Source organism: Cryptococcus neoformans (genome assembly GCF_000091045.1).
Source record: "Cryptococcus neoformans var. neoformans JEC21 chromosome 5 sequence".
NCBI classification, from domain to species: Eukaryota; Fungi; Basidiomycota; class Tremellomycetes; order Tremellales; family Cryptococcaceae; genus Cryptococcus; species Cryptococcus deneoformans.
This window is the reverse complement of record NC_006687.1, coordinates 270,001-280,000: the sequence shown is the minus strand read 5'-3', so window position 1 is coordinate 280,000 and position 10,000 is coordinate 270,001. Positions and strand designations below refer to the sequence as shown.

General features: G+C 54.3%; 4 protein-coding genes across 4 annotated transcripts in view; 2 read left to right on the top strand and 2 right to left on the bottom strand.

Annotated features, from left to right (window-relative positions):
- The window catches only part of CNE01000 (GTPase activating protein, putative), a 4,305-nt gene extending 583 nt beyond the window's left edge, over positions 1-3,722 (top strand). Inside the window, exons 3-8 of the mRNA XM_570841.2 lie at positions 1-40; positions 98-150; positions 202-1,619; positions 1,669-2,073; positions 2,134-3,170; positions 3,244-3,722. The exon at positions 1-40 is cut by the window's left edge and continues 257 nt beyond it. Of these exons, the coding sequence (XP_570841.1) occupies positions 1-40; positions 98-150; positions 202-1,619; positions 1,669-2,073; positions 2,134-3,170; positions 3,244-3,327 (3,037 nt within the window). The 3' untranslated portion in view covers positions 3,328-3,722. The remainder of the gene's footprint in view (positions 41-97; positions 151-201; positions 1,620-1,668; positions 2,074-2,133; positions 3,171-3,243) is intronic.
- CNE00990 (ubiquinone biosynthesis-related protein, putative) lies at positions 3,380-5,733 on the bottom strand. The gene is made up of 6 exons (XM_570839.2): positions 5,136-5,733; positions 5,014-5,080; positions 4,787-4,960; positions 4,190-4,737; positions 3,867-4,139; positions 3,380-3,815 (listed from the first exon to the last, which is right to left on the bottom strand). The coding sequence occupies exons 1-6, from the start codon at positions 5,688-5,690 to the stop codon at positions 3,543-3,545; spliced, it is 1,890 nt and encodes a 629-aa protein (XP_570839.1). The 5' UTR covers positions 5,691-5,733; the 3' UTR covers positions 3,380-3,542.
- A 214-nt stretch (positions 5,734-5,947) lies between these two features.
- On the top strand, positions 5,948-7,327 carry CNE00980 (coproporphyrinogen oxidase, putative). The gene is made up of 3 exons (XM_024657166.1): positions 5,948-6,136; positions 6,177-7,081; positions 7,131-7,327. The coding sequence occupies exons 2-3, from the start codon at positions 6,183-6,185 to the stop codon at positions 7,240-7,242; spliced, it is 1,011 nt and encodes a 336-aa protein (XP_024512975.1). The 5' UTR covers positions 5,948-6,136; positions 6,177-6,182; the 3' UTR covers positions 7,243-7,327.
- Positions 7,295-10,000, bottom strand: part of CNE00970 (conserved hypothetical protein) — a 5,582-nt gene continuing 2,876 nt past the window's right edge. The window contains exons 8-16 of the mRNA XM_571168.2: positions 9,454-10,000; positions 8,902-9,406; positions 8,744-8,853; positions 8,449-8,687; positions 8,173-8,384; positions 8,054-8,117; positions 7,792-8,011; positions 7,667-7,739; positions 7,295-7,602 (exon numbers count right to left, since the gene is read on the bottom strand). The exon at positions 9,454-10,000 is cut by the window's right edge and continues 130 nt beyond it. Coding sequence (XP_571168.1) covers positions 7,417-7,602; positions 7,667-7,739; positions 7,792-8,011; positions 8,054-8,117; positions 8,173-8,384; positions 8,449-8,687; positions 8,744-8,853; positions 8,902-9,406; positions 9,454-10,000 — 2,156 coding nt within the window. The 3' untranslated portion in view covers positions 7,295-7,416. The remainder of the gene's footprint in view (positions 7,603-7,666; positions 7,740-7,791; positions 8,012-8,053; positions 8,118-8,172; positions 8,385-8,448; positions 8,688-8,743; positions 8,854-8,901; positions 9,407-9,453) is intronic.

Below are 10,000 nucleotides of genomic sequence, written 5' to 3'. Positions count from 1 at the left end.
TGTTAGTGTCTGGGAAAAAGACGCTCATAAACTGGAGCAAGTGAGTAGCGGAGGGGAGTACGGATCGACTCGGATTACCGGCTGATGAGAAGCATAGCTCAAAAAGGCATATTTGGCAAAGACACGGGCGGCTGATGATGCTGAGGATGAGTATGCCTTTGCTTTATCAGTCTAGCGAAAAACATACTGACCGTTGTATAGTGTCAAGTTTGCCCCAGCGACTTCCCGTTCACCCCCTCCCGACAACTACACTTCTTCTCCCAAACTCCCACAAGTCAAGCTGTCTGGTGCCAACCTTCGACGTACTGGCACGGTTGCCGACCGTATCACGGAAAAGCTCCGGGCTGCCTCTGTCAGCAGCGGTTCCAGTGCTCCTGGCTCGTCTCCTTCAAAACATCTAAACACAATTTCTGTTGATGGGAAGGTGCTCCCACCCCCTCCAAGCCCCTTGAAGACGGAAGATCTAGTTGGTGGTGGCAGCTTGGACAGTCCTGGAAGCCCGCGAGAAGAGTGCTTCATTCCGCCAACCGACCCGCATGGGAAGCCGACCCTTCCAGGTGTTGAGTCAACCACTCACGAGTTACACTCCTCACCCGATCCCAACGTCGCACCAATCCTCCTTTCTGGCCTTTCTCTCACTCCGCGAGGTCTCAAGGAGATTCTTCAGCGCCTTGATACTTACTTACTCACAACCGTCGCTCCCAATGCCGAGCCGCCCACTACATCATCCACCAAATCCAATCCCGCTCTTGCCAGCCGTCAACGAAGTACCATTTTAGGTACCTACGAGAAGACTGTCTCTGGTGCGGAGATTGTCAACTGGTTAGCGGATAACGTTGAAGCATTCGGGGGTGATTGGGAGAGATGTGCGGATGCGGCTGATGAGCTTCACAAGATGGGATACTTTAGCCGGATCGGTGTGGGTAGAGGATTTGATGCTAGTGACGACACATACTTCATCCTCAAAGTCAACGGTCACGAGACTGTATCACACCAACCTTTTGCACTACCTACCCCTCTCTCTCCTTCCAATGCTACCAATACTATCCCCAGTATCTTCAAGCAGTACCATCTTTACCTTCCCGCGTCACTTGCTAACAGTGATGAACCTCCCCACGTCCGCTTACGACGAGACGCCCACAAGGCAGATGAAATGTATCGAGAAGGAGTGTGGAGCGCTGAAGAGAAGAGGTTGGAGATGGAGGAGCGTATTGAGCGGGGTTTGCGTTTGTGGGAGAGATGGGAACGTGAGAGGCTTTCGGCCGTCAAGACGGTGTTGAAGCAATACGAGACCACGCTTGCCAAACTCCCTAGCAAACTTGCCAACCTTCAAAAGTCTACAGAGCTTTCTGTCGAGGCGTTCAACCCCGAGGCCGATATCAAAGCGCTCATCGAAGGAAACAGGACTGGTCCGTTTAGGCCACAATCGCATGTTTACGAAAGTGTGGATACAGACGTGCCTGATGTGAACTTTGGAATAGACCTTCGGCGATGGTCGGGCGAGAGAGGATGGAAGAGTCTGGTCCATGCACCAAAGCGGGAAAAGGGGGCAATCCCAGAGGCGCTGGAAGCGCTGTTGGGCGCGTTGGCGGAGATGTATGACTCGATTTCCGAAGAGGGTAAGTCTGGTTCAGTTGGTTATAGACCGTATGCTCATACCTTGCTCAGAGCGACGCCGAGCATGGATCTATGAGGTGCCTCTTATGGAGACCCATATGCTCCGAAATGCCATCAACAACCCTAAAATCCCCGTCGATGATTTGATCAGCATTGTTAAAAAGTTTAACGCTCCCGTCGCCGCTGGGACGATCAAGCTCTACTTGCTTGAGTTGAACCCTCCTGTGATGGGCTGGGAAGGCTGGGAAGATGCCAAGGCAGTATATCCTGCTGTGGGTGCGGACCAAGATGTGGATATGACGAGCGCGGTGGCGAGTGTGCTTGGAAGGTTGCCCGGATCGCATATCTTTGCTTTGGATGCTGTCATCAAGCATTTCAGGACCTTGATTGATACGACAAAGTCTGCTGAGCCCGATGAAGTATATACTACCAAACTCGCACTGTCGGTCGGAAGGAGTAAGTGTCTTTTTGTTTTTTTTGCCTGATGTTTCACTGCCAGCTGACACGAGCACCAAGCAATTCTTCGTCCACAATTTGAGACTGATCTCACTATCGGTGACCGTACTCCTTCATTGTTCCTCGCCGACCTTATCAGGCACTACACCGCCCTTTTCCCTCCGCTTGTTGAGAAACTGAAGGCGGAGACTGATCGTCCCATGCCTGTAAGAAAACGTACCGCCTTGGTTGATCAAAGAGTTTCACGAAGCAGTCTTGGTAAGGATGTTGATCCTCAACATCTCTTGGAGTTGCAGAGAGCGCAGATGAGAGCGACGAGTCCTGCACCTAGGGGCGGCAAGGACTTGCCTCCTATCCAGTCACAGCAGCAGGCTGTCCCTACTACGCCTAGTCCTGCACCTGCTTTGACGGCGACTGCTGGCTCTGCGACTAATCCCGTTTCTGCCCTTGGCTTTGGCCCGGCTATTGAGGCGAAGAAGATGGAGGAGGCTGGAAGTGACGAGGATGAGCCGTTCATCCCACCTTCCGACACTGACCCCAAGTCTTCTACTCCTCCCGCCGCCTCTGCTGCTGTCCACCGTTCCTCTGTCCATTCTGCCAATTCGATCCGCTCCAGTCGTTCCGAGGGGAAGACCGATCTTGCGCCCGTTATCGCATCTCCCGCCGCCGCCGCGGCCCCTTCCCACGAGACAGATCCCATCCCACCCACTGCGACTACCTTTTTGTCAAAAGACACCCAGCAAGTCCAAGAAAATGAACAAGCCCCGACCGCGGCACCGGCCGATGGAGGAGACGTTGTCATCTCGTCTGGCGGCTCAGCCGCCGGTCTCAAGCGCGGAGTGTCTGGTGAATCCTCTCGTCTTCGGGGTCCCCGTGCGGCTCGAGGTCCACGCCCGGCTCCCGGCCGAGCGCACGGGACGTCAATGTCGACGTCGGAACGGCCGGATTCGCCTCAGAGCATAGCGGGCTCAGTAGGGCAAGGAGAGGGTTTGGGGAGGGTGAAAAGTAGGCCTACGAGTATTCATACGGGTGCGGGTGCGGGTGGGGGGACGAGTCGGCCGACTACACCGTCTGCTGGGGAAAGGCCGTCGAGCAAGGTGAGTTGATTTTTTTGCAAGTCTCAATCGCCATGCCCCTAAAAAAATGAAAACTGACGGGTCGATGGATTAGTATGGCGCTCAAGGGACGAGCGGTCATGGGACACGAGGATCTGTCAGTGCGATGGCTGCAAAGTTTGAAAAGCGAGAAGAGTAGTGGATCAAGTATTGAATGGCGAAAGGTGATTTTAGGAGCGAGTGGCAAGAGGGTGAAGATTCGTGTAGCATAGCCTTTTGGAAAGAGCGCTGAAAGTGGGTAGGAGATGGATAGTATGTTAGATGGCACAGGAAATCTGCGAATCTTTCCATTTTCGTATGCAAAGCCGAGACGATTAACTGATAATGCGAGACCATATCTAAAAATCAAAAAAGCTAGCCCTGCTTATAACCCCCCACTTGCTCTTCCCAAAGTTTCCTACAATCCACATTCGCCCGCATCTTTGCACACATCAGGAAAGCGCCGCTCAGTTTCCTATTGAGTGAATACGTTTCTTGGGGTGGCGGGGTGAGACGGTGTTTGAGCATGATGGGGATGAGTGCGCGGATGGAGTCGGTGATTGTCTGGTTGGCGAATGGGTATGGGCCGTGGTGGGCAAAGGGGGAGGCGACGAGGGCCATGGAGTCGAGATGTGCCTGGACCATTTCCTAAAGGTGTGTCAGTAAAATCACGAGAAATAAAAAAGGGAAAAACCCCACATCGTTCTCTTGCCCAGTGAGATACCCCAAACTCAAACTCTCGACGCGCATCTTCTCCCTATCGCCTTCCAACGCACTCTTCAACAGCCTGTACCACCCATCCATAAACTGTTTGGTATATTCTCTACTTGCGCCGAAATCGATGAGCTGGATGTGGGGCGGGGCGGAGGAAGAGGCGGGGGTGAATAAAAAGTTTGCCCAGTTGGGATCGGTTTGCATGAATCGGAATTGGAAGAGTTCGCAAAGACAGAGACGGAGGATGTGGGTGCCGATCTGTTTCCAAAAGTCGTTAGCGACATCTAGAGGGGAAGAAGTAGACTTGCGAGATCACGCGTTTCTTGAGAGAGATTCTTGACCCGGCTCAACGGTTTCCCATCCATCCACTCGGTCGTCAACACTTTGCCGGTGGTGGCCTCGTCCACGACGTGGGGCACGATGAAGAACGGATCGCCCGCCAAGAGGTGTGCGAATTTCTTGCCGGCCGCTGCTTCCCTGATATAATCGCACTCATCCTCGAGCTCTCTGCGCATGACTGCGATCGTGTTTTGCAGATAGAGTCCCTTTGGCAAGAGGGCAGAGGTGCGGAGGAGGAGGGAGAGGTTGGACAAGTCGGATTCGATCGAGGACGCGACGCCGGGGAACTGGATCTTGACGGCGACCTGCCTGCCGTCTTTGAGGACGGCGCGATGGACCTGGCCGATCGAGGCGGAGGCGATCGGTGTACGGTCAAACTGGGTAAACAGGTTGGCCTGCCAGTCGGCGCCGAGCTCGTCGCGGAGGACTTTGTCCATCTGCCAGTCGGGCATGTAGTTGGCGTGGGCTTGGACTTGGTGCAGGACCTGTTCGATTTCGGGGGGGAGCATGTGGTTGTCTGTGGATATCTTGTCAGTGATGCGCGGCGAGGAGAAGGGTGGACGGACCTTGGATAGACATGAATTGGCCCAGCTTTAATGCAGCGCCCCTCATCCGGCCAAGGGTAGAGACGAGCCGTCTGATATTCGCATCGCTCATAAACACGCTTCCGCTGCTGTTTCCGCCGGTCGACCGCCGAATGGATTCTGATGCGGCACCCCATGAGAGTGATGCGGCGAGTGCTGTAGGGACCGTCAGTGTCCGCTTTGTACATTGCTGCCGGGGTTCAGCTTACAGCCATAGTGGAAGAGGCGGCCGAGGCGGGAAGCAGGTACCCTGGACGCACGCAAGATCACTGGCGTCTTGTAGATGGATAGGTTGTTAGTTGTGCCAGATCAGATGTAGAATACGGCATACCTCGTCGTCTTCTGCAGCTTCAGCTTCAGCTTCAGCTGCAGCTTCCAATTGTTTGACGATGGGCGGGACGGGCTGAGCAGGGGGTGTATCGGCGTCCACGTCTACAGTTGCTGCGTTCACAGTTTCCGCTGGTCTCGTTGGTTCCACTGGTTCTGCTGGTTCTGCTGGCTCCGCTGGTTCTGCTGGTCCCAGTGGCTTGGTCAAGGGTATAGCGGTCAATGGACTGCTTTTAACAGTCTCGATCGGTCTGACCGACTCTACCGACTCCACCGACTCCACCGTCTCAGGCTTAGGCCTGGGTCCAGGCTGGACATACTTGACAGGGCCCCGATAACCTCGCTTCAAGCTGAGAGGCAGGGATATGCCGTGGCCCTTGTCGGCGGGGTGTGTGCCGGGTGCGGGCGGCGGTGGGTGATGCGGCGCTGCGTCTATGAGTCTGTCGAGGGCTGTGAGGCTTCCGGCGGGGGAGCTGTGTGCCGTCGCTGTCCTCGCCGCTGCCTCGGCGCGCTGTATCGCTGCTGCGCGTGCGAGCACCCGGAGCGCTGCGGAGAGCATGGTGTATGCATGTGCAGTGAGAGATTTGGACTTGCTCTCGGGCGATGCCGGGAAATCAGCGCCCGGCAATTTCCTCGCCGCGCTGTATATATTCGCGCCTTCCGTCTGACTTCCCCCCCCACCCAGTATGCCGCCCAGGATCGCCCCCCGCCTCACCCCCCTCACCCGCGCGCTCCCCCCCTCCCCCGCGCGGCTCTACGCCACGCGCCCCCCCCGCCCGTCCCGCGCCCTCGCCGCCTGCGCCGCCACCGGCTTCGTCGCCGGCCTCGCGTTCGAGCTCGCACGGCGCTGCAGCGGAAACGTACGTGCGTCCATCTCCGTCTCTCTCAGCTGCTCACACCGCCCAGGACATCGCCCGCTGCGACGCCGTGCCCGCCGTCGACGCCATCGAGACGCGCGCGCTCCCGTGGCACCCCGTCGCCGCCCTCGAAAACGACGACCCAGCGGTAAGCCCCCGCTCTCAGCACCGTCGCTAACCCCCCGCAGAACCCTATGCGCATCCGCATGGCCACGTGGGTCAAGTCGCTGCAGGACCACATCGTCCGCACGATGGAACAGATCGAGGCCGCCGCCCCGCCCAACGAGTTCGCCCCGTCGCCCGCCCCGCCCACCTTTCTCCGCGACGCCTGGATCCGCCCCGAAGGCGGCGAAGGCTCCTCCTGCGTCCTCGCCGACGGACGCGTCTTTGAAAAGGCCGGCATCAACGTCTCCGTCGTGCACGGCAAGCTCCCGCCCAAGGCCCAGATGGCCATGCTGCCGGACCACCCGAGCCTGCCGGAGCCCACCGGCACCGTCCCCTTCTTCGCAACCGGCCTCAGCATCGTCATCCACCCCCGGAACCCACACGTGCCCACCGTCCATCTCAACTACAGGTACTTTGAGATTGAAGATCCCGAGACCGGGAAACCGAAAGCGTGGTGGTTTGGCGGCGGGTCCGACCTCACCCCGTCCTACCTCGACGAGGCCGACGCCGTCCATTTCCACAAGACGCTCAAGCACGCCTGCGACCAGCACGACGAGCGCTACTGGCCCGACTTTAAGCAGCAGTGCGACAGGTATTTCACCATCACCCACCGCGGCGAGTGCAGAGGTCTCGGCGGCATCTTCTTTGACGATCTCACCACCACGTCCCCCGTCCATGCCCCGCCGGACGGCGCCCAGGGACCAAGCGCTGAAAAGATTTTCGAATTTGTAAAATCCGCTTCCGCCGCCTTCCTCCCCGCCTACGTGCCCATCGTCTACAAGCACATGAACGACAGCTGGACGCCCGAGGAGAAGAGGTGGCAGCAGCTCAGGAGAGGGAGGTATGTCGAGTTCAACTTGGTCTATGATAGAGGTACCAAGTTTGGGTTGAACACCCCCGGCGCGAGGATAGAGAGTATCTTGATGTCGTGAGTTGGGTTTTTTTCTTTTTTTTTTCCATCTTCTAATCATTGCCAGGTTGCCGGAAACGGCGCGATGGGAATACATGTCCCCCTTGGGCAGGGAAGGGTCCGGAACACGCGAAGAAAAGCTCATGGAGGTTTTGAAAAATCCTCGTGACTGGGTCTAATTGTCCAACGTAGAAAACATCCCATCTCATTTCAATTCTCATCATACTCGCCATATCAGGGAATTATGCATAGCTTTAATATCTATTCTTTGGGCCATACAACAGATGCAAAGTCGGGCGGGAAACGGTAAAAGCCAAAAAGTCCAGAGGAAATAGAAAGCAAAAGAAACAAGACTATACGTTGACAGTACCGGGTGTAGCCGGGACAGTGTCCTCTTCCACCCGTGATTCCGCTCGTCTCCGCGGCGTAGGCGTCAGAGGTACTCTCAACGTACCCGGTGTCGGAGGAACACCTGGCGGTCTCTTCGGCCGGGCTTGTAATCGGAGATCCTTGTTGTCAATCGCAATACTCTTTGTACACTGCACACATGTGTCAGTCTTTTTTTTTCTAAAATGACAAGACCAAAAGCAGGACAAGACCCACGTTGGATGTTTTGTAAATACCGACGAGACGATGCGCAAGTTCAAACATGTCATTTCGTAAAGAAATGACAATACTGAATCTCGTTAGCCCGCTTTGCTCGACACCCAGATGACAGCAAGACTTACAATTGCGCCGCCTGGGTTTTTGATTGGATATAGTTGGCCACAATCGAGACGTTTTTGAAATCCAGCGCTGCATCAATTTCGTCCATAAAGTAAAGAGGCGTAGGCTTGAAGACGTGCAACGCGAAAACAAGAGCAAGGGAGGCCAGCGTCTTTTCACCACCAGACAGGTTGGCAATGGCTCGCCACGACTTTTTGGGAGGCATGATGGACAGTACAACGCCTATTCAGCAAGTTAGATATGCCAAATGCAGCGTCGACTTGCCTTCAGAGAATGGGTCCATGCTATCAATCAACTCAATCTCTGCATTACCACCCATCGTAATCATCTATTGCTTCCGTTAGCCTCCTTGAATCAACGCGTCCCAAAGAAATCAAACTTGCCTGATACATTTCCTTCAATTTGGCAGTGATAGCTGTGAACCCTGCCATAAACTCATCCAACCTGACCTTTCTCAGCTCGTCGTAACGGGCCTTGGCCGCATCTCGAGCCTTTGTAACCGTTTCGAGGTCTCTTGCTCGGTCCAGAAACTCGGCTTCCCGTTTGCGGTACTCGGCGAGAATATTGAGGTTCGGTCGGGAATTCTTAACGTCATCTGCAGATCCAAATGTCAGCCTTGTTTCAACAACCCAGAGCGGGAACAAAACACTTTGACTTACCTTCAAGTTCGGCGATGTATGCCTTCAATGCCGTCTCATTGGTAGCCCGCAGTTCGTCGGGAGAATACTGTTCGAGTTCCATGCTGTTTTGCTTCTTCTTCTTCCTGGAAGGCGCCTCTGCAGCCTCTTCATCTTCATGCCCTCCACCCGCTCCATCCTCTTCATTCGCCTCACCAGCATCATTCAACTTCTTCTCTTCATCCACAGCGCCTTCGTCATCCTCCTCGTCGTCATCCTCGCTGCATTACACATTGCTGTGAGCTCAATCCTTGGAGTTAGGGGGTTAGATACTTACTCAATGTAGACAAGTTCTAGACCCGCCAATTTTCTCTCATAAAACTGGTACTTTTCCTGGCTCTCTTTCAATTTTCTCGCATTGTCTTCAATCTGCTGCTTGTAATCCATCTGCACAATGCCTTTAGCTCTTTTCTGTGTTGTGAAAAAGAAACCCACCTCTAAAGCCCTAAAGGCATTGATGCCTGCTTGCTTTTCTTCCAGTAGTTGTTTACTTTGCTCAAAATCTTCATTGATATCGTCACTCGAGTCGTTTACTTGTTGAATCGAATCAATGACCTTGTTCAAATCTGCGGTGCAGCCTTCTAAGTTGCTTTCAACCAGCTCGAGCTCCTCTACAACTTCTTCCAACGTAGTGTTGTTGTTCGCAATAGACCTTTCAAGCTTCTCTACATCTCTCTCAGCCTTGGCTTGACCAACTTCTGCCTTGGTAATAGATTCGTTGGCAAGATCAAGAAGGCCCTTGGTAATCGAGACCTTTGACTGAATGGCACGAAGACGAACTCCACCAACTTCAAGAATCTTGTTTTGGAGAGACTTGATATCGTCATTGATGGAAGAAGACTTTTCGCGCAGTTTGTCGGTTTCCTTCGTGAGTGAGGCAATTTCGGCGTCGAGAGTCTTGATACGTTTTTCGTCACCCGCATCAGGCTTGCTCTGGGATCTAGTACAGTTGTCAGTTTCAGACAAACCAAAGAGTTGGCAACGTACTTGAGCTCCGATAATCTCTTCTCAGCCTCAACAATTCTTTTAGTAGCTGTTGAGACATCGAGCTCAATCTTTTCCATCTCCATTTCAATCTCCGGCAATCTCCTCTTCAAGCTCACAACCTCGGATTCAATTGCTTTCTTCTCTTCCTGGAGCTTTTGCAGCTCAGCCTCAGCGTCAGCGCTCTCCTTTTCCAATTTGACAACAACTTCGGGAGCGACTTTGTCGGCCTTGAACTTGGAAGACATGCCACCTCGGGCGACTCGGTTACCACCACCCGACATGGTACCAGAAGGGTCAATGAGCTGACCTCCGAGGGTGACAACCCTCCACCGTTGAGAAGAACCGAAACCAATCCTTTGTGCCTGCTCCAAGTCGTTTGCCACTAATGTGTTTCCCAAACCTTTATAGAAAGCAGGCGCGAACCTAGGATCCTTGGGCTTGATCAAATCGAATAGTCTGGGAACGTTCTCAGGGGTCTGAATAGGGTTGGGCGCTTTCTGAGGAAGTTTTTCAAGAACCATAATATTGGCTCGACCGATATTGCCTT

Bases quoted from the DNA above. Each gene is read 5' to 3' on its own strand.
- CNE00990 (XM_570839.2), bottom strand. From the start codon at position 5,690: ATGCTCTCCGCAGCGCTCCGGGTGCTCGCACGCGCAGCAGCGATACAG. The intron at 5,081-5,135 runs GTATGCCGTATT...TCCATCTACAAG, and splicing joins AAGCTGCAGAAGACGACGAG to ACGCCAGTGATCTTGCGTGC. The intron at 3,816-3,866 runs GTGGGGTTTTTC...ACACACCTTTAG, and splicing joins TCACTGGGCAAGAGAACGAT to GAAATGGTCCAGGCACATCT.
- CNE00980 (XM_024657166.1), top strand. From the start codon at position 6,183: ATGCGCATCCGCATGGCCACGTGGGTCAAGTCGCTGCAGGACCACATC. The intron at 7,082-7,130 runs GTGAGTTGGGTT...AATCATTGCCAG, and splicing joins ATAGAGAGTATCTTGATGTC to GTTGCCGGAAACGGCGCGAT.